Source organism: Anarrhichthys ocellatus, unplaced genomic scaffold (assembly GCF_004355925.1).
Source record: "Anarrhichthys ocellatus isolate YVR2014 unplaced genomic scaffold, GSC_Weel_1.0 scaffold101, whole genome shotgun sequence".
Classification (NCBI taxonomy): domain Eukaryota; kingdom Metazoa; phylum Chordata; class Actinopteri; order Perciformes; family Anarhichadidae; genus Anarrhichthys; species Anarrhichthys ocellatus.
In genome coordinates this window covers 866403-894268 of record NW_022280131.1, presented here as the reverse complement: position 1 = coordinate 894268, position 27866 = coordinate 866403, and the positions used below count along the sequence as shown (strand labels likewise).

The 27866-nt window shown below is 40.1% G+C and overlaps 1 protein-coding gene across 5 annotated transcripts in view; it reads left to right on the top strand.

The window, feature by feature from the left end:
* Positions 1-26519, top strand: part of palmdb (palmdelphin b) — a 67763-nt gene extending 41244 nt beyond the window's left edge. For 3 of the 5 annotated variants that reach the window (XM_031875974.1, XM_031875972.1, XM_031875973.1), the window contains 3 exons: positions 19692-22005; positions 22126-22217; positions 23257-26519. In XM_031875974.1, coding sequence (XP_031731834.1) covers positions 19692-22005; positions 22126-22217; positions 23257-23340 — 2490 coding nt within the window. In that variant the 3' untranslated portion in view covers positions 23341-26519. Of the gene's footprint in view, positions 1-629; positions 5623-9806; positions 10316-19691; positions 22006-22125; positions 22218-23256 lie in introns of those variants that run through there. The other 2 variants (XM_031875975.1, XM_031875976.1) reach the window with 2 other exon arrangements.
* Positions 26520-27866: the final 1347 nt, after the last annotated feature.

Below are 27866 nucleotides of genomic sequence, written 5' to 3'. Positions count from 1 at the left end.
CCTCCATAGAAGCCGTTATCAACTAAGCCAATTATTTACGCCATCAACCATGGAATAAATAACCTCTATTTCTGCTTAGTACTTGTTGTGGAAGCCCCAGATATCCCGAGAAACTAAACGCCGTCTTGTCTGAGTTCATAACATCATCCAGAGGAGCTCCATGGATTTCATCGAGGTGTATTCACTGTGTCTAGCAAGACACACGTCGGTTGTTTACTACAGCTGTATGAACCCAAAATAAACAGATTTAATTGCAATAAATGGACAAAAAAGGATGCGTTTTCATTGTTTGTACCATATGCTTTACACACATACATTTATACACAGTGTCGTCCGGTCTCTACTAATATCAGGTATTGTAGAGCTCTGGGTGCACACCTACTACAATATTTTTTTCATGATTAAACAACGGCAGGATGTCAGTGATTACAGGAGGAACATTTCAACGCTGATAAGCTTTTGCGACACAGCGTCTCCCAATTTTTTGCCCTAGTTGAAAAATTTCAACTCATGCACAGGCAAATTCGTATATTATGCGTTTTTCGCGATGTCAGTGACATGGCATTGAACTTTATTTATTTTCTAAGCTTCATCCAGTGACCTTCATCTAAGTCTTTTCTCCATTCCAGCTATGTTTGCGATGGAGATCAGTGTGGAGCATGATAAGAGAACAGGCAAAAGTCAGGTGGTCTCTACAGCAACCATCACCCCGGAAACCATACAAGAGAGGGGGTTAAAGGTGTATGATGATGGGCGCAAGTCCGTATATGCTGTGCACCAAGACAGAGGCAAAATGCACAATGGAGCAGTTGGAATGATGACGCCCACAGAGGTGGAAGAGCTGCTGCATCAGGCCACAGAGAAGAATGTGCCCACTGAGGTGCAGTACCATCAGCCTGTCTACTCTCTATCCTACACAGGTAGCAGCAGGCCTTCAACACCCACTACACCAAGACAAACCCTAACACCCAGCCCCTTTCAGAGCTCAGTCTCATCCAGAAATGGAGCTCAAATCCTCAGAGAGGAAAGCCAAGGCAGCCAAGACCTGGAAACATGGAAAACCACAAGCAAATCACCCAGCCCTAGCCTCATCCAACAGGACTCTATGTCAAGAATCCAAAGACTAAGAGAAGAAACCGAGTGGCCCTACCCCCATATTCCAGGACAATCCAAGAGTGACAGCCATGGAATTTCACAGCCTCACTTTGGTGCTAAAACTCTACGAGGACTCACCAACAGAAAGATGGATTCGGGCAGTCCATACCCAGCAGCTCTTGTCTCAGTCAAAGCCAGGTCTAAAGGAATACCAGCACCCAAACAGCCATTCTACACGGGTATCGATGGCTGCAGTCCTTCACCAGCCAGCCATGAGCCTGGGGTTGATCCTGATGTGTTGACAGAGAGCTCAGGTGTTGTTAATAGAGATTCACCCTTCTGTGCAGAAAGTATTGCCTCTCTGAATCTCATCAACACCCTGCCAGAGGAGCTAGAATCAGAACCTGTCGCCATGATCTTCATGGGCTATGAAAATGCTGAGGACGAGGATGAAGATGACATCCAGGCTGAGCTGGTTATCATCAGCGGTGATGATGACGATGACGAGGCCCATTATGGTCATAATAAAAGTGGCAGGGAAGCGTATCTCTCATACCACCCAGAGGGATACAAGAGTAAAGTCTTCCAACCCAAAGTATCTATAGCCAAGGTTGCAGGCTGCAGAGACGTTATTGAAGATACCAACACAAACCGGGATGATTTAGTACTCCACAAGCCAACATTCACCCATAATCCTGAGAGACCCAGTCCCTACCTGCAGGGACAGAGGGTGGATGAGTCTGCAAACACAGGCAGCATAAATATGGAGGAGATGAAGCTCTGTTCAACAGGAAGATAAGATGGAACTTGACCTCTTCTTGAGAAGGGTTGTTGGAGAGGAAATGTAGCAATAGAATTTAGGTGATTTTAAATCTTTCTTTTCTTGTCCTTTACCATGTTCATGGGTCTTTATAGGTTTGAGGAATCGAGGAAACCAACTGACAGCCACTGACAGTCCTGACCTGTCCTTGGTGATTGAGAAATTAGTTTCATTAGCCAGTGACATTAACATGGGCACAATGTGAAAGCCTGACCACTTTTGGTTCCACTGTTTAAAATATTATACTTTATAAATGATTCATAAGTTGTTTAAAATATATTTAGTAATGGTAAACAAAGCTTTATAGACTAGCATCAAGCCATTTAAACATTTTAGGTTGCCTGACACAGACTCCCTTTTTAAAGGCTATATAACCTCCTCCAGTATAAATTGCTTTGTCGCTTTAATTCAATAGGAAGACGCCTTTAAAGGACAGGTAGATCTTACTAACATACATATCATCAGACCTTATTAAGGTTATTAGAAAGTGAGTAACCCATGACATGCAAACATAGTTAAATTCATGATTATGAATGGCTGACTCACTTTATAACTAGTCATCATGTCTGAGATTGTAAAGATTAATACATTGTTAATAAATTGATTTAGTTGCCACTGCAGCACTTTGCGAGGAATAGTTGTGCTGTAGGATGATATAAATCAAACCAACTAGCATCTTTATTATTGCCTTGTTACTGAGCTATACAATATGGCCAAATGTATGTGGACATTCATTTTGGCCTGGGCCTATTTCTCCTTGCTTATTCTCAGGCCCTTAGCTCAAATGAAGGGACATCTTAGCACGATAGCTTACTGTGATTTTTAAGTGTTCTTCCAACTTTGTGCCAACAGTTTGTGTGTATTCCTTTGTTGTTTCAACATGACTAATGCCCCATGCTCAAAGGCGCTCCACAAAGAAATGTTTGGTGAGGAAGAACTTGACTGTCCAGCACAGAGCTCTGACCTCAACCCAATCCAACACCTTTGGATGAACTGGAACAGTGACTTTGAGCCAGACCTTATCACCAACATCGGTGTTGGACCTCAATAATACTCTAGTTTCTGAATGGGGGCAAATTTCTGCAGCCAGAAACACATGTTTAACTATCACACATGAGAGGGATGTTCAGGTGCCCTCATACGTTAATAAAGCCATTTGTTTCAACCTGGAAACATCTGGCTTTTTATGAAGGTGTTAATCATGCCTGTGTAAACAAACGGTTCTGTGTGCTGTTACTTCCTCTGTGATTAAAAATATTTCTTCATCAACAATGGTGACAGTGTTGTTTTTGGCAGTGGTCCGTAAAGTGAGGTCTACTTGACAGTATTCACCACCAAAGCCAGTTCAATTACAAGAAGGAGAAATGCCACCTATGTCTGAGAATAATTTGAAATATTTTAAATTAAATAAATAAATTAGTGATATTTAATAATGTGTTGGTCTCGACAACCTAATACCGGGACCAAAAGAAGTACACAACTTTTTATCACAATGGAAAAACATGAATATGCTTATGAAGAGGTGTGCGTGTCTGCGCTCTTCTGTATAAAGCTATGACAGCAGGTCTGCTCTGAATTCTGTCTTAGACAAGGACTGACAGCTGAGTGAAGTCACTGCTCTGCTCTTTATGTAAAACATTCAACCCTTGGTTGCTTTCTCTGTGTCTCTTTGTGGCATTATGAAAAACATGGAGGAGGGTGGGAAAAAAATAAGGTGGCATCTTAGACATCAGGCTGAGAGGATACAGTTATATAATAGCATTTTGTATGCAAGACAACATGAAAAGTGAGAAACCTAGGGCAATCCATTGTTATTGCTGTTCAATATTCATGCTGTATCTGTCTTTCCATTAGCCGGAAGAGTGTAATAAACCAATTTTGTCCTCCAATAGGAATGCATGTGCCTTGTAAACAGAGAAATTGTATATTTGGGTTGATAGACAATTTCACATGTGTAAACATAAACATTACAAATTTGAGCCAGTTTATCTCCTGTTGCAGCGTATGAAAATGACATAAGCTGACAGGAAGTACACATGGACCCAAGCTGTTGCCTAGCAATGGAGTTTTGTTGATACGGTCAATAAGATGACTCCTATTCCGCTCATCATGGACTGATCAGAATCAGTAACATATTGTGGATGAAGCACTTCGCTCCTGAATAACTTTAAAAGGAGAAAGCAGTGTTACTTCACCTTCTAAAGTAGTTTCAAGTCAGCTGTTCACAGTGAGACAATGTCATTTTTAAATGTGATTTTCCAACACTCACTGGGATAGAGGCCCAGTTGACATCAACAGAATAGTTGGTTATTTTGGGAATGTGTCCTTAAATTTTTTAAAAACATTAGAACTAGTTACTCAACACTTTAATTGGAAGTCTGGGATCCTCCCCAAGGACATTTTGAGGAAAACCTCTTTAAATGCATGTGACACCTATTCACCTCAACAACACTTTAATCAATTGAATTAATTTACAAACCCATGGACCTACAATCTGTGCTCCAGTTCAAACATCTCTGCACATTCATAACATGTCCCACTTATCTGTGCTCACTGAGAAGTCAAGAATATGAAAAATGAAGTCATATTTCAACAAAGAAAATCTACCCGCCCTATGAAACTAACAAAAAATACTTCTGATCAGGAATTGAACTCATCATTTTGTCTTGTGGCTTATTGTCAAACAATAATTGTATAACATGAGCTCAAAGCCATGTCAGTGAGCAGTAGCTGTAATACATCAGGTAAAATGTTGCAATGAAGGATTCACTCTACAATCTAAAAATACAGAAGAGGCTTAAATGATCATAAAACAAATGAAAGTTAAAGTCTACAGTGTTGAATTAAAGTGTTGTTCTCTCTCACCCTCTGTATTCACTACTTGTCTCTTTCTCGTGATTCCTCACTTCTGTCCTGCCAACAAGAAATCAAAATAATTTATTTAAATCATACCACCTTCTTTATTTCACCTTTGCAACATTTTGGATTTGGGTTATAGAAAGGTCTCTCAAACAGCACGTAAACATCAGCAAATTGAGTGTTTATATGTTGATACAATAACAATATATTATTACACTATAATTATTCTCTGTGTTAGTGTTGTTAAATTGAGCCTACAGGTTCCACTGGTTACAAGGTTATTTTATTGTCATTGCATAACAGGATGACACAACAAAATGCAGATTGCAGTCCCATTTTGCTACACAACAAAACACAAAAACATACAAAAAAAATCACTGTCAATATCCGCGAGCACAAATGACATCCGTGCTCGTGCGTGTGTAGAGGTCTAGCCCATTCAACTCAAACAGCCGTGAAGGCAAATTACTTCTGCGAGTGCTTTAACATAACTCCGTGCAAATTATCGCTGCTCAAGTGAGCACGATTGATGCCCGCGAGGAGAAAGCCATGCTTTGAGGGTGAGGAACGTCGCCTAGCGCAGGACTTCTATCACTGCTCTTCTGCTCGCAAAGCTTTCACCTGCTCGCTGGCTTGCGACTGTTTTTTCTTTTTTACACTAAGTGGGCGGACCCAGTCACCATTGTATCACTAAATTTAATTGGATACAAACCTCGTCTTTGGCTTGGCCGGATATCACTCTGACACAGACGCCAGGTTGCGGTATAGAGGTGTTTTTACTCCACTACATCTTAGAGGTAATTATTGTATTTTTTACTCCACTACATCTCAAAGATAAATATTATACTTTTTACTCCACTATATCTCAGAGGTAAATATTGTACTTTTTACACCACACATCTCAGAGGTAAATATTGTACTTTTTACTCCACCACATCTCAGAGGTAAATATTGTATTTTTTAATGTACTATATCTCAGAGGTAAATATTATGCTTTGTACTCCACTGTATCTTCGAGGTAAATATTGTATTTTTTACTCCACTACATCTCAGAGGTAACTATTGTACTTTTTACTCCACTACATATCAGAGGTAAATATTGTACATTTTACTCCACTACATCTCAGAAGTAAATATTGTACTTTCTAAACCACTACATCTCAAAGGTATATATTGTATTTTTCACTCCACTACATCTCAGAGGTTAATATTGTATTTTTTACTCCACTACATCTTAGAGGTAAATATTGTACTTTTTACTGCACTACATCTCAGAGGTGAATATTGTACTTTTTACTCCACCACATCTCAGAGATAAATATTTGCCCTATTTTTAGGCCTCTGCTCGAAAATTGCATACCCATACTAAAAAGACTGTAATTCTGTAACTACAAGGTCTATTTTAATAACTTTGATGTTATAATACAGGTAACACTTGTGAGATTTGTTCAGATGTGTAAATATTGTGTATATGTTACTGGTTAATAGGAAATGAAGATGGCACACAGGTCAAATTGAAAAGTTTCAGGTTCGCCTGAAATAAAAGCACTTTTATTGAAATAATGCATCTCCAAGCCTCTAAATTTTTGCTTTGATAAAGTGAAGCAAAAAAAAGTTAGAGGTTTTAGTACAGAGAGGTTGCGGGAGGTCGAGCAGATTTGTCATTGTGGAACCAGCTGTTCCATCTGTTCCATTGTACTTTTATATACTATATAACTATATATTTCACTTGTTTTATCACTAATAGTATTCAATCTATCCAAATACAGCAGTTTGGCATCATTTTGACAGCCTGAGCCCTCTCTAAGGCCTCTCTGTGTCTGTGAACCATGCATCCATTCTCGTCTGCCTGTGTGTATGTGGGGGCTATAACATCATATGATTGGCCAATTCCAGACTATGACACCTCTCTAGATGCGTCAGAGTCTCAGGAATGCAGGGGTGGTAACGTGGGTTTGATTGACAGAAACCTTAGCCTTTTTCTTCATGATTTGTCTCAAAGTAAGGATCATTTATGTTTTTTTCTGCGGTGGAGCAGCTTGGTTTTGTGGTGCTTGTTGGCTGTATCTTTGTAATGGCTTCACGGAGAGAAATTTGGAAGATATCTCTGGATTCTGTGTCGAATTCTCGTGCTCTGAGATGTATTGGTCGGCCGTGCTAGCCGTTAGCCTTTTGTTAGTAGAGCTCTCCGGAGTGCATGGCTCGCCGAGTCATGGTGAAAAATACGTGATATTGTGGTAAATATTCTTGTTGATTATATTGGAGTAAAAAGTACAATATTTACCTCAGAGATGTAGTACAGTAAAAAATACAATATTTACATCTGATAAGTTGTGGTGTAAAAATGCAATATTTACCTCTGAGATGTTTAGTGGCAAATTAAAAAACACTTTCATATGACACCTAGCGTCTGTGTCAGGAGTGATATCCGACCAATCCAAAGACGAGGATTTTAACCAATTAAATTTAGTGTCTACAGACAACTACCTACTAAAGCTGTGTATTCTTTTACAGTTGAGTCAAGCCAATGGTAATGTCTTATGTGTAATGTTAAATGTTAAATGGACTGTACTTGTATAGCGGTTTTCTAGTCTCTCAACCACTCAAGCGCTTTAACACTACATTCATACTGATGACAGGGGCTACCATGCAAGGACTATCAGAACTAACTAACATTCATACCATATTAGGCTAAGAGAGCTCTAAAATGTAAGGCGCTTGCTAATCTCCCAGTTGGCCTAACAACTACACAATGAACATTAACTTCACTTTGTTCGTATCTGTGTACGTAGACAACTGCATCTGAGTGACAGAGTGTTTGTGTTTCCTAGTGTTTTGACTGATGTTGGTGACTTATAGTGGGAGGGCACCATCCTGTAGAAATGAATGAGCCTAACCTCTGTGGTATGATGCTGTAAACTTCAGTGTATTGCTTGTGTCTTGCAACTAGCTATTGTTAATACTCACAGCTGGTAAGATAGAACCTTGTCTCCACAAGCTTCTAGACTAGATTACCAATTTAGGTGACACACAATGAGTGAACAGGCAGAGGGTGCAATGATTGGACGGGCTTATTACCATCCTGCGACAGCCACAGATTTTTCTTTTTTACATCCTGATTGAAACAATATAAAAGAAAAAGCTTCTAAATGCATGACCCACCCTAGCTTTAACTGGTAACTGGTAATTATATGATATGATGTGTCTACAACCTGTTTCCACTGTTCCCAGTGTTGGGAACGTAAAGGAGCGTTTTTGGTTATCACCAAATATGAAACTAAATTATCAACATCAATGGAGTTATTAATATCAATAAGTTAATTAGTAATTACTAATAAGAACGGGGCACCACCCTGCGGACAGGGACCAATAACCAAACTATAAACTAAGTCTCATAATTAGTGGTCACTCACGATATTAACAGTCTGAATACTATTACACGTTTGGAGTGCGAGTGAAGAGTTAAGTTCGAGCACAGGCCACTACATCCAGTTGTTATTGCACAAGTAATCACAGATGACTGCTCTTTAAAATATAACAGAGTTTATTAAATCAAAATAATAAATGATCAAATCAAGTAATATCACAATCAACAAATGCTATCATACAATTATGTGTCTAATACCTAAACTCAAATGAATAAAGTGGGGTAAGGATATGTGTGTGTGTGTATGTATGTATGTATGTATGTATGTGTGTGTGTGTGTGTGTGTGTGTGTGTGTGTGTGTGTGTGTGCACTAAAGGGTGGGAGGACGGGTCGTAGAGATTATCCGTTCTCGCACTACGGGATCCAAAACTCAAAATAAAACACAGTCTGTAGTTCGACCAGCGAATGTAACATGTGACCTGATAGGATTTGATGAGGCCGCGGCTCATGAATCTTCTTGTTGCCAGGACGAGGTCCGGAGGGAAGAGGCCGAATGGCGTTTCCTGCTCGCTTATAAACCAGGTCTCGAACCCAGTGGGGGGGCCACTTCTTGGCCAATGAGGGGCCAGGATCAAGCTTTGGCTGTGCTGGGAGGTGTAGTCATTCATCTTGGAGTTTCCATCAGACGTTGTATGATAGGAAGGAGCATGGGTGCGTCTAGCCCTTGTGTTGTCCTCCCGACTGCCATACACCTGTTGTCCTCTGGGGTCAAAAATGACCCCACCTGGTTTGACTGTTTTTAAAGCATACAGTATAAATTGTCAATCAATTCTGTTTTACACCTTTAGTCTTACTTCAGTCCAACACATTACCACAAATCGTTCCCTTCATTTTGGAATTCAGGGCCTATAGACCTTGTTTACATAAAAGTATACCCTGTTTTTGAGTGAAAATACAATGAAACAATGAATTATTTTGACTTTATATTATTTTTTACTATTTGACTGATCACAGAGAGGTACATATCAAAGTTTAGTGAGGATGCTGTTCTTGAATCATTTGAATTTTTCTAATGGCAGCACATAATCACACCTGTTGTCCTCTGGGGTCAAAAATGACCCGTCAGGTTTGACTGTTTATAAAGCATACAGTATAAATTATCACCCACCTCTGTGTTTCAACTCCTTAGTCAACTTTATTCCAAGTCATTACCTGACATATAAAACATGTCAACATTCATTTCTGCAACATTTAACCCTCCTGTTACCTTCAAATTTACTAACACCTGTTATCCTGGGGTCATTTTTGACCCCAGCAATTTGAACCTGCAGAGCATTATTGTAATTAAAATTGCTATCCAAGTTTATGTGTCAGGGACTTAGTTTTTTGTTGACTACCTAAATAGCCCTTTAAATAAAACAACCCCCCCGACACCCAAACCCTTATACATCCAGAATCCCTGTTACGGGACTATGGAGAAATATGCAGATCACCATAAAATCTCACTGATTGACCTAAAATTGGAAAGAGATATTTTTTGGGTGTTTTAATGGCTTTACATAAAACTTTACATATCAACATGTTGAGTTTGTGTTTACCCAGTTGTCCCCATTAAATTAGGAAAAGTCATTCAATATTAAACCAAAAATATGATGTCTCATTTATTTAGAACATTTTGTGCTATCCTGGGGTCAAAAATGACCCCAGGACAACACAAGGGCTAGACTAGGGCCAGATCCCAACACCAGGTAAACAAATAGAAATAAGCAAATAGATTAGTGCAGGTTTGAGTTTTGGAAATCTAACAATGAAAGCACTTAAACATTCAAAGCAGCAATATATGATCAACTAAAGCATGGCTGGCTCACACAAAATATCATGTTTTTAGTGGAAAAATCAAGAATTCAATGGTGTTCCTACTAGCAGAGAAAGAAATCAGCTAGCGGTTCAAATCAATCTGCTACAGGATAGTGTGTGTATGAACACAAGATGAGCTCCTCTCATTCTGAGTGTGGGTTCATCAGAGAAAGCTCAAGTATTGGCTGTCTCCAGTCCACCCCCCTTCCGTCAGCCGTCCAATCAGAGGCGGCAGTAGCCAGGCAGAGCTGCCAGTGTGAGGCTGCACTCAGAAACAGAGCAGAACCCTCTGCGTAAGCCCACCACTCTATCTCAGGTAGGTATATTAACACACACAAAACACACGCACACACACAAAAGTTTGCAAAGATTTTTCCTTGTGTCAGAGTATAGATCCACAGTGCTGTGGCTACTAAAATGGAAATCAGATCATGTGTTTGGTATTGATGTGGATGGAGGGATGCTGCAAGCCTCCCAGCAGAGCAGAGTTATGGGGTTGATAATATGCTATGTATGGACTAGCTGCAGTAGGCTCTCTTTCTCTGTGTGTGTATGTGTGTGTGTCTGGAGCTCCGCTGGTGTGAATAAGCAGTGAGGATGGACTGTCCTTTTCCTGAGTGGATAAATTCTGTGCTGAATTTAATGTTTGATCTTAGGGGTGGTATCCAGCTATACAGATAGTTTTGCCTTGATTTGTCTAGGTTTGGAGAGATTTGTATTTGAGAAATTATATTATTTTTGTAATCTGTGAAACAAGCCTTTAAGGTTTGTTATATTTAGCTTTTGCATGTATACAGTATGATGTGCCGTGCTCCAAACTCCTTGAGTTTGCCAGATACGGATGTAATTCTGAGAAGCAGAGGAGCCTTTGTGATCTTTGATGCTGATTCTGAAAAAAATACCTGCTCACACAGATTCCCATGTGTCTCAACATCTTAGGCATTTCTCTTATTTACTGCTGGACAATCAGAAGATTGGTAGTTCAATCCCCGGCTCTTCTAGTCCGTGTCAATGTGTCCTTGGGAAAGACACTTAACCCCAAATTGCTCCCGTAGCTGTGCCTACGGTGTATAAATGTTAGCCCCTGTCATCAGTGTATGAATGGGTGAATGACAAGTAGTGTGAAAGCGCTTTGAGTGGTTGGAAGACTAGAAAAGTGCTATACAAGTACAGTCCATTTACCTATACATCATCATCATCATCATCAATCAATAGTATCCGGTTATAAAGTGCATAGAAGGTAAGACCAATGTTATTCCATATTTCTGTATTGACGATTCCCATGAAAGGATTCAAACCAACAATGTGTTAATCCGTTCAATACTTTCTGACTTCCTCACTCTTGTCTCAGTCTCTCAGCTCCAACCCCATTGTTTTCTACGGAAGAGTAAAATCTTCTCAAACAGCTGGTCGCTGTAGTTTTTAACAAACATTACTCAAACAAGAGGAAATAGTGCATTTGTTTGGGACTATTTTCAGCGTTGGATTAAGCCATATTTGGTGGTCAAGTAAGTATTTGTGACAAAAGGACGGTGTGTGTGGGTTAGAGTCAAAATAAACTACAGTGTGTGTGTTCATGGTAATGATGGAACATATCACCAGTTTTTGGACAATAGAGCTCGATGGCACAGAGGAATACAAAGATTGGAAAGTCTTATTGTTTGATATTTAATGCATGCTTAATTTATGTTTCAGTTTAGTTTCACAATAGACTATAAAATGATGGTATTATATTTGCAGTGCAGCCTGCAGTTGTCTTACGCAGTCCGCTGGAATGATTGCATTAGAATTCTTAGTGTAGAGAGGGATGGTGTTTTCAAGGCTTTCACATAAAGAAACACGTCAGTGCCTCACACACAAGCACACACTCAAAGCATCTGTATCCCTTTAACAGATCTGTATCCATCCTGGTGAACTTCCACTGATGTCTCGATATATTTGTCTGATCTGTTAGATTGAAGCTTTGCACACATTTGAATGCAGTTAGTGTGTGTGTGTGTTTCTGCTGCTCAGAAGACAAAGAAAGCCCTAACATCCCCCATGTTTATTTTTGTGTTGACGGATATGAAATATATTCAGAAGAAAGCAGGGCATGTAATAATGGAGGGTAAACACACTCAATGATTCATTATTTTCAATCTTGGAATAAAATATACCTTCCTTATGTAGCCCCATCTAAATCTTGGTGGAACATTTCGGAGCAGAAGTTAGTTCTGATGCCTTTAGCCTGTCGATGATCACAGACTTGACAGTCCCTGTATTTCCCTGGGCAAAGACTTTCACAACCAGTAGACCCCTGTTGCAAGAGGCACTTCATTTCAAGATGTCAGGCCGGGAGTTTGTAGGATAAAAACCTCCTGATAATAATTCAAAAGGTATTTGCCTAGATATCAGTGATCGATAGATATTCCTGCTGACTCCACTGGTGCAATCTTTAAGATTTGTTCATGTCGTACCTAAGTCCCCATTTACTCCACCATTGCAAAATATAGTCACAAGATTTGAGCACAACTATCTACCAGCACTAACTTTCCCATTGGATTGTACACTCAGCCGACCTGAGCTTCATGCACAGGATTCAAATCTCCTGCATAATGTACTTACCCTAATATTATTACCATTGTATATATGATAATCAATATAACCCCTAGCACTTTTTTGTTTATTAAAATTGTTTTATTTTTTCTTGTTTTCCTGTTTACTTACTTATTTGCCATTCAGCTTCCACGCAGGTTAAGCCAGAATCTTCCTACACACGTAAACATTTGCAATCAGCCATCTCAGAGCCTGGAACAGATGATAAATACTGGCCCAGGAAGTCCACAACGCATTCATGATAGGTCCACTCATTAGTCCACTTTTCCCCATTCTTATTCAATTAATACGGCGTAACTGCTAGGAACTATTCAGGGAAAAAGAGCCTTATCATAGACCTCATCACCCCAGGGCTCCACCGTCCCAAGCATCAATAGCCTAATTCCCAGCCTGTACTACTCCATCCAGTACATAACAATTGATCACGCTACATCCCTCACCTGCCTCACATCCATCTATTCACAGACGCAGCCCCCTCCATCAGCTTTGGTGGTTCTCAGCCGAAAGGCCGCCCGAATTCTCATCACTCACCCCTTCTTCCACAATCTCCGAAATGTCCCGTAGTCATAGCAGCCACTCTTTGAGGGTTCAAAGATCATCGCAATCTATTCAGACAGCGCCGTTTTGGAGATCCTTCACAAAGGACGGTGTCATCATCTCAATGTAATGCAGTTTACACAAAGGCTCACTTTGGTTTCGGCTCAGCACCAGTTCAGCATCCGAGCCTTCCGCATCCCAGGTCACACAACTTGATTGCCGACTCACTTTCCCATTCCTCGTACAAGAAATTCAGACTATAGGCACCAGCCTCCGACCCTCTGTCGACTGCGGTCCCACGGCTTTCAGCAACCATCTTCAACCGACCCCGACCAAGTCATTCTGGTTCTCGGCAGCTAGTCTATCCCTGCATACCTCGCATTCATCCATTCCAACCTGAATAATATCAGAAAACATCCCCTCGCACCTCTCTTCATGAAGCTATCTTTTGGGGACTCAGCATCACCAGAGCTTCCAAAAAGACAGCCCCCCCCCTCAAGAGTCTCCACTTCCCCAGTTCCCACCAGCCACCATGGCTCTCCTCCATCCATAGTTCTATGACCCTCTTTACCCTCCTCATTCCTTTTCCCTACACCCTTTCATCCCCTACCCTCATCCCTTCATCCCTTAACCTAAATCCCTTCATCCCACGTCCCTCATCCCTCAACCACCTTTCACTCCTGAAGTACATCCCTCTGACTTCAACATGCAATAAACCATTTTAAACCCTTAACGTTATTAGCGTGGTCTTAGATAGTGAATAAGGAATTGCAGTAATCTGGTCTAGAAGTAACAAATGCATGAAAGAAAATGTCTGCTTGGCTTTGAGACTGTGCCTGTTTTTTGCAATGTTACGTAGGTGAAAAAAGGCAATCCTTGAAGTTTGTTTTTTTCTGGGAGTTAAAGGACATATCCTGATCAAAGATAACTCAGAGATTCTTTACGGTGGTCCATCATAATTATTCCTCTCCCTAATCCCATTTATGCTGCTCAACCCTTCCTGTCCATTCTGATAGCTTCATAGCTTCAGTCTGTTAAGCTGGTGATGTTTAACCTGGGATGGTCTTTGGCCGTGGGAAATGACGTTTGTTAATTTAAAGGAAAGAGTATGGGATAATTTTTCAATCCCTGGACAATTGGAGCAAACCACATGAAATACTGTAGCACTGGATTTTTACTTATCATGTCATTGAGATTTTGATGTTTGAGAGTTTTAAAACAAAGCCTAGAAGTTCTAGTTTTGCTACGACTCGCAAAGGACCAAAAGGTTAATAGGCTACTACATTCTAATGAAACCAGATTTGCTATGAACACAAGGATCTTTTTTGGAAAATGTTTTTTGGAAAATTAACTGTTTTAAAGTAGGAAGTTTGTATTTACCACTTTTCCCACACGACATGAAGACAGCTCTGCTTCCCATCACATTTAGCAGTCTGCGGATTAGTTAGTGAGGGGGAGGTGGAGGCGGTGACAGCTGAGCAGTGCACTAAGTGTCAGGCCTGTTGATGGTTACCATGGCGCTTAGTCGGTTGCATGCATGTGTCATTGTCTTCAAGGAAGTGTGCCTGGGCAGTTGTGGATGAAAATAAATGGAAAAATAGTTTCACTGGTCTCTTGAGCAGGAAACTGACCATACTGTGGTCTGTGTGTGTGATAATTTTATCATGTTCATTAATCAACCCAAATCTGTTTCTGAATACATTTGAGATGAAAAAAAAACAACATTGAAATGCTGAGTCATGTTTCATCATATAGAACAAAATATATAATATAATAATCCAAAATAATAATTGTTTCGGATCCACTAATATGACTACTGACTCTGCTAAACTTGGTATCTTTGTGTCTGCTGATTTCAGATTCTTATTTCTAGTCTTTGTTTAATAAAACGTTTGTGGATGAAACATTTTTCCATGGAACTTAAAGGGCTATTTATTATGCCAGTGATGACAACACAAACACGCACCTCTTTATGAACCGCTGCTATTCATCAGGCTGCTCTTTGTATTTGTTGTGTCATCAATCTAAAGCTTAGCTTTGTCTTCTTCAAAGACATGTTTTTATTACATTTGTTACAGCAATCAGCAGCAGTCAATAAATCTGTGGCTGTCGCAGGTCTGTATTAAACCCGTCCAATCATCATCCTTGGAATAGAACACTGGGCTGGGTTTTTCAGTCGGATAATTTTCAAAATTTTGCATACTTGCTAGTTACTCAAGATTACCAACCTTAACTTTGAGACTGTAACAAAAGGGGAAGGGGATGATTTTCACTGTTTGTTGTGAATGTTTAAACAGGCAAATATTGAGGATAAGGACATAATATACAGTGTATGCTGTCAGGAATTTTTCATTGGATGTATTTGGGTCTGAAAAGGGCAGAGAGAAGAAACTCAATATCCTTATCATTTCCTGTCTGGATATTCCCCACCAGTTACTGCACTGACCCCTAAATTATATGTGGTTAAAAAAACGTGAATCTATGGCTTTATTATCAGTAGAGAATAAGATTGAAAAAAAGCTGAAACAATGGATGTTTTTCACATTCAAATATTGCCTAATGCTGCTGTACAGCTGCAGATTCAGTCTAAGCAGAGAGTGGTACATTATGTGCTGTTTTATCCTGGCAGAGGAATTCACACACTAAGATAATTTTATTGATTTGTGGGAGATTTAAGCATTATCGCAACTGCCAGACTGTCCGATTTTAGACTCTGGTGAGACTCTGCTTGGTAACATTATATGGGAGTTAGCTTGATGAAAGGAATGTGCCTACTGTGACTGTTCTAAAGAGAGATGGAGAGGATGGAAAAAGGGTTAGAAACTTGGTGGAGAGTGAATGGGAGGTGGCAATATTTGATTTTTGGAGTCATCAGCCGTGGGTATCCTGTTAAATACTCTCAGCTTGGGAGTGAAAAGAGCCCCATGGCCCTGGTGAGCTGCTGCCTCGACACTTGGCAGCAGGAGCATGTGACCTCTGCTGCAGGGTGAGGTAGATTCAACCAGAGCCTTCACAGAGTGGGACAGTAACATAAGTACAAAATACAAATATCCAATGTTTGTGTTGATCACAGAATATTCTTCAAATTACCCCAGAATTCCACAGTCAGCTTTGGGTACACATCTTTTCAATACAACTTGTGTTGCAACTTGTGTTATGGGATGCTTCAGATCGGAACTCAGCTGTGTCCACATGTGTGTCCACACTTAACACCTAAATCCAACCTGCCTGATCGAATAGTGATCAGAATCAGAACCGTTTATTTGCCAAGGTATGTTGCACATTCAAGGAATTTGACATGGCGGGTTTAAATTCTGATACATCTCATGGTCAGGAGGAGAAGCTGTGGATAATCACATTTAATCACATTACTATAAATTCTTCACAGTAAATATCCCGAAAAGTTATTATTGTGCATGTGTAAAGTGGTTTTTACTTTGTACGTACAAGGGTCTTCATAAGCCTGTAGTTGGTACAGGTCTATGTGGCCTGACCCTGTCGTTGCACAGAGCGATGTTGATTTATGTTATAGTATGTAGTGTAGGATAAATGGTAAATGGAGTTGTACTTGTATAGCACTTTTTTATCATCCAACCGCTCAAAGTGCTTTAACACTACATGTCATCATTCACCCATTCACACCCAGTCATACACTGATAGCAGGGGCTATAATGGGAGGTGCCAACTGCCCATCAGGACTATCTAATCCGTCCAACCCATTCATAAACTCTAGTCAACAGTCTACGGGAGCAATTTGGGGTTAAGTGTCTTGCTCAAGGACACATCAACAGGGACTAGCGGAGCCAGGGATCGAACTGCTGATCCTCTGATTGGCTCTAACACTGAGCCACAGTCGCCCCTGTGGAGGGGTGTATGTATATTTTATGAGGAAGTTGTAGAAGATTCTACTTCATTAGCAAACGTTGATGGAAGGTGCTCGATCCATGTCAATGTGTTGTGCTTAACACACAACGTGTGTATGTATGTGTGGCGGGGTTATTTAGGAAAGAAAGGAAAGCCCTCAAAGAAAGGCAAAGAGGATCCTCCCTGCTGGAGTAAAGTACATTAACTGTAGTTTTATCACACAGGAGCCCGACTGGTGAAATCAGGTTCGGCAGCCAAGGCAGTGGTTCTTTATCTGACAGGATAGTTTACCAACTTTACTCGCAGTGGCTGATTTAAACACAAACAAAGCACAGTGGTGTGGGACAACCCTATAATATACGGCAGCAAGCACAACAATTATGTTCAAGGCACTGAACAAGACTCGGCGGTCCGTAAAATACACAATACACAGTAACAGTGAACTTATCAAACAAACATTCAACAACACTCTTAATAGAAAGTGGGTGGCTCTGAAATGGGCCGTTGTGTTTCCGTTACTCAGCTGGAATGAGACACACGTTCCCCATATCCCACCAGTTCCACTGACTGCATTGTATATGGGGGCGTGTTACGGCGGACAGCCCATCCACAGAGCTGCTGGGCCGCAGCCGCTGGAGGAGTATATCTTGGAGCTCCATGGCCTTATCCGTGAGTGGGCACAAATAACCCATGTTGGAACTTCCCCATGTGGCTGAAACAAAGGAGAGGCCTACCTGGCATTTCAAAAGTCTAAAGTGGTTTAACCGCACCAGTTATGTATGAGATTTGGGTCAAACCAAACACTGGTGCCTCATTGGATGAGGCCACAGGAAATCCCTGTAACACAGCCATGACATCACCAAGACTATATAAATCACTGCTCACCTTGACTCTGTGCCGTCCCGTCCGACTCGATTTGGATGAAAGCAGGCAGAAACAATGCTGCTTTTAAAGAAAAACTCTAGGTGATAATCTTAACTTTGCTGGTCGAACAATAGACTGTTCTTGGATCCTGAAGGTGAAAACGGATAACTTGTCCTGTGCTCCGCTACTTTAACTTGCGGAAGGAAGATTCACAGAATCCCTGTATTCTTCAGAGGAAGAGAATGATAACTTCTAAGCCCCACACTCTTCCTATTCAAGTTAACATTTGAGGGTCGTAGAAGAGAGAAATTCCTTTAACTTCCGATGAGCAAATCCCTTTTGTCACAGGTATTGTGCCTGTGCTCACATTTAAACCTTCATTGTTCACTGAATGTGAAATAGTACTTAGACTATTGACATTGTGAGTGAACACAAATTATGAGACTTAACTTATAGCTTGGTTATTTGTCCCTGATCTCAGGGTGGTGCCCTGTTATTGTTAATATATTGTATTTTAATAATCCTATTCATATTAATACCTTTATTGATATCAATGATTTAGTTTTCATACTTGCTAATAACCAAACACGCTCCTGCCAGATTCCAACTCCCAAAAGGGAGACAAGGCATCTCAGTTAATCTACAGTTACGCAACTCCTGATGCACTGAATTACCAGATGCTCAGGAGTTATGAGAGGGGCACCTATCGTCTAGTAGCTACTGTTTCTGAGCAACAACTGACTCTGGCTATTAGGGTCAATTGGTCAGCAGAAGAGGGGAATAATATAATTCCCAGAAAATGACTACGCAGGGTATAAACCCAATAGCAACAGCTCTTAGAGGGCGAAATCTATACAATATAGTATAAATATAGAAAGGGATGGTCTTCACAGTGACATGAATAGTAATTAAAATGTCTATGAGTATGTGTGTGCAATTGTGAACACAGGGAGTGTGGGGCTCAGCCAATCATCTTGCAGGGACACTCCAGCAGTGTGTGGGAGGCAGACTCAGCCCTGCAGTCTTACATAAGAACAGATATAATGCCATCTAATTCAGCTGCTATTGATGTGCTGCTATTGATGTGCTTCCTCTTTTTCTGCACGTAACCCACTTAGGGAAACATTCACTCAGCACAGCAACGGCAAGCACAAACAGCAGATACCCCCCCCCCCCCCCAAAAAACATGTACACACCTCCACTGTCATCATCGCCACCCCCCATCCCTCCGCAGAAACATCAGAAAGTGTTTTTCCGACTGGCACAGGCACAGAACATTTAAGTGTTATCCATGAACAACTTTAGTGTGCTTATTGCACTTTAGGACTTGTTCAGTAGGATTTGCCAAAGTCACTTTGGTGTGATTACATTCACAATAACATCCTGTGTTATTGAGCCGGACCAGTGTTGTTATCTATGTTGTTGATGAATACAATGCAGATGATGATCAGTGTGATGAGTTCTGTATTGACATAAATCATTATCGCAACAAATAAAATCTTCAGTCTGATATCACAATAGTGTTTCTTCTGTATTTGTTTTGCAATAGATGTACATATAATCAAGTCATAGTAGATTGATTCCTCTGTGCTGTGTTTACATGAAGTACAATATTGAAAACAATTCTTAATAAAAGTCCTGGCTTGTCATTCATACATGATAATGTATTTTGCTTATTATATAATAACTTAATAATTGATTTGTCATTAGAGAAATTGAAAGACATTTTCAACACAGGAAGACAGTAGAGGAATACAAGGTTAAGTAGACTGCAAACAATCCCAGGGTGAAGTAATGCAGCTTTTGATTTCACTTTTTGTCTCTCTACTCAGAAAGCTACCTTGGTGGATGCCGAGGCAGATGGAAAAGATTTGAACGAAGGTTGCAGCATAAATGAGAATCACAGCTCCTTCTCCGTCACTATGGAAACCACTGAACAATCAGAGCTGGCAATGGACCGTGAAGTGGAGGTCACTGTGGCTGATTCACCTGTGCAGGGGAAGAATTTCAGTGCAGATGATGAACAAGTTTGTTTAGAGACCGATTCATCAAATTTCCAAGACAAAACAGTGATGCTCGGCAAAATGTTAACTGAACTGCCAAGCGGCACAGTTGAGATTGACAAGCCCGACTGCTCTGAGACCAGTGTTTGCACTGAAATGCCTTGTCAGGATCAAAAGGAAGCTCTGATATTAGATTTATGGCATGACGAGCTCAACAGGAATGAGTCAATCACCTCATCTGTGTCAGACACACTCTCCAGTGCAGATAGTGTTTATGAGAATGAGGACCATCGTAAGAGGCAGGATATATCAGAACAAGATGCTGAGCAAGAACAATGCCCTGAGCAAGAGCAGTATCCGGAACCAGAGCAATATCCCAAGCCAGAGCAAAACCCTGAACCAGAGCAATACTCTGAACCAGAGCATTACTTTGAGCCAGAGCTAGACCCTGAACTAGAGCAATACCATGAGCCAGAGCAAGACCCTGAACTAGAGCAATACCATGAGCAAGAGGAAGATCTTGAGCTGGCACACTACCCTAAGTCAGAACAATACCTTGAACCACCCCAGTACCCTGAGCCTGAGCAATACCCTGAGCCAGAGCCTGAGGAAAATGTGCTTGGTCTCGAATATGATGGTTATCAAAATAGGGCAATATACACAGAGGAAGACCCAGAGACCCATGAAACTCTTTTTGAACCATCCATTACAGAGGAGTCAATATTAGAGGATGGTATAAAAGAAGAGGCGCTGTCAGATGTTTCCAATGAATCCTGCCATGACCTTGAGCCTGATGAAATGTATGAATGCCTGGGAGTTGAGATTGCAGCAGCTTCCTCAGACAGTGAGACAGATGATAAATGGAGATCAATATTCTCTTCTTCTATAAATAAAGAAGATGATGACTCATATTTGGACAGTCTTCAGCTGAGTGCCCAGGAGCTCTTTGTGCAGAAAGTTGAGGTGACAGACTTTAAGGAACAAGACAATAACAAGTATGAAGAGGTCAGTTTTGATGTTCCCCAAGGGGAAGAAGTTCTGGAACAACCTGAGGATGACATTGCTTTCCCATCCTCTCCTCAAGAGGTTAAATATAACCCTTTAAGCCTTCAAGGTTTGTCCAAAATCTCTGAAGATGAGAGTGAAAATGGCAGGGATGCCAATCATAACCACACCACCCACCAAAAGCACATCAATGAAGATTTTATCAAGAAGCTACCTAAAGACTTCTGTGTGATACAAGAGACCAAGAGTGAGAATGTGAGCACAGAACATGTGGACTTCCAGCTGGCTCGTAAACAGTGGCGGGAAATGGAAGAGCAAACCATGAACAAGATGGTCTTACCTACAGCCAAGCAGCCCAGCTTCCATGGCAGCCACAGCTTCATGTACACACCGGTGCGCAACATTGAAAGAACTCAAAAGAAAGCACATGATCTGGAAAATTTGAATCTAGTTGGCGATTATCCTCACACCCAATTCAGCCCTTGCTCAGAGGATTCTGGCCTGGATGATTCCAGTTACAGGTCACCTTACGATGACCCAGAAACACCAGTTGAAAAGGAGATTCGCATATCAATGGAGAGGGAGGAAAACTTCAAGAGGGAGAGGGACCTCTCCAGGATGGGCAAATCAACTGATTGTGCTCCATCACGAAGTATCCCCAGATCAATAAGCACTCCACTGACACCTTCATTCATCATCACCTCCTCACCCACTAAGGAACCACTGAAACATGAAGTATCTGCAAACAACGTTATCATTCTCGACCCTAGCAATGATTTCACCTCCAGCCCAAGACATGGCAAAGATAACGTGGTAGCTCATTGCGGTGAGTGGTGCTCCGAGGACAACAGCTCCAACCTCATCATCCTAGAGACATCCAATCTGATTATTCGCAGTGCCTCCGAGTTCTCACTCAACAAAGCCTGCGAGCAGCCCCAGGAAAAGATGTTCCTGAAGAACCCCTTTTTCAAGCTGCGTTCAAGAAGCACAATGTCACTGGTGGATGAAGAGATTAGGATGGTGAAGCAGAGGGAGGACGAGCTGAGAAAAGAGAGGGCGAATCTGTATGGCAAAGACAGGTTCAATAATGAAAGGATATTGTCAAATCACATGGACACATTGGCGTTTGACGATTCAGGTATGATAGCAAAATACTGATGACAGATCAATACATTATTTACGATACACTGTACACATACTTTTTTCCTCTTTGTGCATGTCATTTCAGCTAATGATCATCTTTGTTCTTTGTTGATAGTTGATGGACCAGTGAAGTGCAAGTCATCTCCATCATCACCAATGAAAACAGCCTACAGGATGGATCGCTCTGCTTTATCCTGTGATCACAGAGTAAGCTCTTGCTCAAACATTTCCTTTTTGGAAATCTTATTTTACAGACACAATTGTCAATGAAAATAATTAAATATGCTTTATGTTTTGTAATATAGCTGATATAATGAAAAATCTGCAAACCACAGAAACGTTGAATGCGGATATTTTTGCATTTGGTCAGAGCAAGGGACGTAGTACAGCTAGTGACATAATACAAGAAGTGACGCAGCACAGGAAGTGGCGCAGTTAAGGAAGTGACGTAGTACAGCGAGTGACGTAGTACAGCGAGTGACCCACAGAGGAAGTTACCTTGTATATTGGGCATTTTTAAAAGTTACGTGGTGTGAAAGTTACATGGTATAATAATCAGTATAACAAGCCAGAAAGTCAAGACAGGGCAGGTAAATGGGTGAAATGAACACCTGACTTTCACCTCTGTTTATGTCCCGTGTTAAACCAAAAGTAAATATTGAATTTACACTTTTCATTTGACTTTGTGGTACGTAACGTTGTGGTATGTAACGTTGTGGTATGTAACGTTGTTGACGTAATGTTGTTTTTACGCAATGTAGTTTTATCGCAATGTTGTTTTATTGCAATGTTGTTTCACACAACACTTGTTAAGTAAAAAAGTGTTCTAAGGGTGGTTGTTTGTTGTTTCAGTTGCTGTTTTGTTATAATTCTAAAACAAACCATGACCTTTTTTCTAAACTTAACTAAGTAGTTTTGATGGCTAAACCTAACCAATCCTCATCTCACAACGTTAATGTGTTGTGCGTTTCTGAAACATACAAGGCTGATATGAAATGGGTTTTTTTTTGGTTACGAAACATAGAAATTCTGCGTATCCTGCTGTTTGCAGAATCATACAATGCCAACATTTTTTCTGGTGACTGGGTTGAGTATTTATCAATAACAAATTGTATCAAGGTAACTCCGACCAGCAATGTTACCAATTCTTTACCATTACATTGACACTGATATACTTAGGAGGTGGATGTGAAGGAGGTGGAGGAAGTGCTTTGAAAGCAGGTAAAAAATCAGCTATCTTTCTCAGTTTCCAGAGGTCTACACAGGAGGAAGACGCAAGAGTTCCATGGCTCTGCGCTGGGAGGCAGGCGAGTTTACAAAAAATGACTGAAGAGGACCAAGGCAACAGTTTGCCATATAAAGGCATCGATTCAATGTCAATGTTATAATTGTTCAAGTTAAAAACAGTGTTCCGATTGTTTGTTTCATCAAGTGACATAATTTAAATGCTTCTGTGATGCTTTTGGCAAATTTAGAAAGACGATGACAATATTTGTGGCCACAATACTTTTGACAAAGTGCATAGAGCACTCATACACACAATTTTATACCGTACCATGGACATAAATATAACACTTGATTCTGGCCAGAAGGTGTGAATTATTTTCAAATATCAATACAGTTCTGACCTGTCTCCTCATCACTTTTGAATCTTATAGCTGGAAGACTGCTAGTATTGACAAGGACAGTGCCAACACATAGGTTCCATTTTAAACAAATTATGAATGAACAATATTAATATTTTGACATGTGGCAAGTGGAGAATGTATAAATGAGAGGCAAACCCAGGTTATCAGTTTATGTGTCATGCTAACGTGTTGAAACATGCATGCCTTCTTGTGGATGTTCACTTGCCTAATGAAGAACTTTTTAAAAGGTCCAATCCAGAAGCACATAATATCAAAAAACTGCCAGTGGAAGATTTTTTTTTATTAAATTGGCCTTATTTATGAGGATAGTACTCACATGCCATTATGTTCATTAAAAGTGGTCAAGTTCAGCTGGAACTAATATGAGGCTTTGGCAGTATGAGTCAGACAAATCAGAGGGCTATCAAGTGTAGGTTCATCATCTTTGCCAGGAGGATCATGCGATCAGTCACGGTTATGCATGCATCCGTGAGTAAGTGTGAGCCTTTGAGAATTATACAACGTCTACCAATTGTCTGCATACATCATCTCTTGTATTTCAGTTTGAATGAAGTGTTTTAAATTGGTTATGTAACATCACAGCACTGGTTGTTAGTTGGCTCACTTTTATTGTTTTGGATGGTGTATTTGGATAACTGCTAACAGCTATTGTAACTACCAGTACACAAACTGCTGTACCTCTCTGCAACTCAGTCGCTACTACGCAGGCAGACAGCTTGGTGACTATTTTATATGATGACTTCGAGCCGATTACCTGCATTCATGTTTTTGAGTTTGAATGAAGTTTGTTTATACCAAGCCTATTGGTGTATAGACCAATTAGCCAATTGTGGGTTGTATATATTTAATCACACAATACAGCAATGGTTGTTACTGACACCTGGTGGAGATCTGCACTCTACTGAGTGCACCTTTCTAGTTGCTAATATAATACTGCCTGTATTGCTGTATATCGAGTTAAATTATGTATCACTGTGGTTTGATGCAATGGTCATTCAATGTTTGAATGCTTTTTCATTGGAAACAGTTGCCTGCTGCTGGAAAAAAAAATTATGAGAATGCAGAAACTGAACAGTAAAGGAGCAGGCAGGAAAGTAAAACAATGAGCTGAAAGATACTAAAATATTCTGTACAAATAAAGGGTACTGCTGAGTTGGTGATAATTATCGGTGGATTTACCACTACGAGCCATAGCTTTCATACTACTCAAAGTCATTGGATCCATTGGAAATATAAATATTGATTAGTGCAGCCATAAGGTAAGGGGAACCACGATGTGATGGGGAACACATACTTTACAAATCTGCCAGCAACTGCGGACTTCAGAAGTATTCCTCTGCTGCAGCTCAGAGAGGAAACACAGACCAGAATAGACTAACCTCATATTGGCTTCAGCTGAACATTAGAATGGATTTTTATGGTATTGAATCCCATCCTTTACAGTGTCTTCTCCCTATGAAGAGATTGCTTCAAGGCCAATACAAACAGGAGGCATGATAACAGTGACCATTAAGTCTCACAACACACACATCATGTGAGTGTTATGTTTGGATAAACTTGAAGAAATGGGACCCTTCCCTTTATATAAAAGATGAGAATTTACTGACAGTAAATTTTTTTGCTGAGATGTCTGAATGTTAAACAAATGTATCGTTGAGTCCACTCTTTGCTAAAGCTTTCTTGACATTATATATGTAAATCAGATATGAAAACATATTTTGATGTTATTGTATGTCTTGATAGAGCAAAAATGCTACATTGCTCAGTGTATATTAATTGTATTTTCGTACTACGTTTTTTCTTGCTGCAAAGTAGTATTATGAGGTGAGCTGGAAAGGCAAAAATCAGCACAATATACAAAATATATTATTACCATACATTTCGCTGGACAAATATATTTCATTCACATAACATTACTCACAAATGGAATGTCTAGATTTAGTAGTGAGAATAAATGTAAATTCAATTTTTTAGTTGTTTTATCATGAGTGATACTTCAGGACACAGAACCATTTGAGTTTAGCCTGAACTAGCGCTACACTATTTAGTAGAGCTAGTTCCTGCACTACCCGCAGTAGGACAATCCAACAAGTACAACTATGTGTGAACAGTGCTGTCACGGCGCTCAAAACTAGAGAACCAATGACACTACATACATGTATGTGGAAAGTAGATGTCCATTGTCTGAAATTTCAGTGCTTTGGAAATTCCAAATGATAAAATGGGTTTCCACAAATGTAAGTATTAAAGTATTTTATTCTTTATACAATATAAATATAAATGAATGCTCACAGATATAAAGTGAAGCTGCAGTAAACTTACTGTACATGAACGTCTTGTTAATGTTAAATCCAATTCTGACTTTATTTTCCAACATTCAGCATTTTCTGTAATCTGGATGTAACAGGGCAATTGTAGGCAGAATTAATTGTAAGCACTTTCTTTGTGGCTCTCCCTTTATTGTGGATTTTATGACCACAGACAAGATATTTTCAAAAGGGATTTTCTCAACTAGAAACACTGGTATGACATGTTTATCATTATTTACAAAGCTTTGATGTTTCCACTCTGAAAAAGCAGCTTCTCAGAGCTCTTTACTTTCTTGACCTGAGATTCAACTGACCTTAATTGTTGATCTTGATTGTTTAACATTTCATGTTTTTATGCTTCATTGTTTAATTATAACTTACAAATCCCACGAGTGCTTGCTGGTGTTTAAACATGCTGTGAAAAGTTGCTGCCATAGCTTTTGGGGGCTTCACAGGCTCTGTATGACTTAATATGCAGGGCCTTTTTACTTTGTATTCCTTGTGCAAGTATAGAAGAGATTAGTGCAACAATAAAAGATGTATAAGAAGAATGCTGGCTAGCTTTATTTCTTTGGGTACAGCAGCGTGCTCTGCCTGTGTACTCGTGTGCAAAGATAACATTTTAGCCTGAGGGTGGCACTAAAGGGCAGTTGCCGAATTATCTAAATGGAAATGGCAAATGTTTCTGGCCCTGTTAGACTTATTTTTAGTGCTGGGCAAGTTAATGCGTTATTATCGCGTTAACTCATTCATTAATTGACGCCGACAATTATTTTATAGCGCGTTAACGCATTTTTTTTATTTTGAAAGTCCGTGGAGGAAGTCTTCAGCAAACTATGTTGATGCAGCTTGTGGGAGAAGTTTTGATAAACAAAAGCAAGACAAGCGGCGTTACAACGTGCACCAGCTGTTGCTCTGCCTGGAGACTACTGGACATCGCGGTAAAGTCAGCAGACACTTACATTTTAGTGCACCTATATGCTGAAATTCATGGTAAACTCATTCAAACGGCACAGGTCAGGAGCGAGCAAAGGACTTTGAAAGTTAGCGGAAATATTAGCGTGAGACAACATCCGGTTTCTTCAGACGAACATCCGGTTTTCAGAATAAGATGCCAACAAAGTATGAATTATATTCACATTAAGTATAAAACATGCTACCTGCATCTCGTGAGTTAAAGGGAAAATATACATATGATATAAGAATGATATAATATAAGAAATATGATCGCTAATGTGTAAAGGGAATACTGCTGTTAAAAAGCACCTTATTTGTTTTAATAAGTGTTTGCAAACCAAATGTTATTGCCCTTTTGTTCATATAGCAGTACTTTTAAAATTAAAGTGCGCAATACACTACTTTTGAATTCATTATTGAACTTTGTCATAACAATGCGATTAATCGCGATTAAATATTTTAATCGTTGCCCAGCGCTACTTATTTTCAATGTTTTAAACACAGAAAAGATTTGTCAGATCTCAAGAGTTATTATGAATAGGAAGGATAGACAAAACTACAAAAATAAACACGTTCTCATCCTAACTCATTGCATACTGACGCTTGGTCAGACACATTGGCGTCAGTTTCTAACGCACTGGGTAGCCCAGACCGTCAAACTATGATGCTCCACTACAGTCGCAGTAAACAGGTGGTTAAGGTTGTGAATTCAAACAAAAACACTTGTTACGAAAGTATGAAAGCTTATGTAAACAAGGTAACATATTTACAGAAACATGCAACTTCAAAATAACTCAACAAGACTTTGAGACCTGAACATCACACTCCCAGAGACTTTCTTTGAGCGTCTAACAGTGACGCGGACGGGTTTCCAGTCTAGTTACTTTAAAGCCCAGTGCCAGCCCAGCACAGAGGGTGCCCTGTGCTTCAGTGTTAGACGC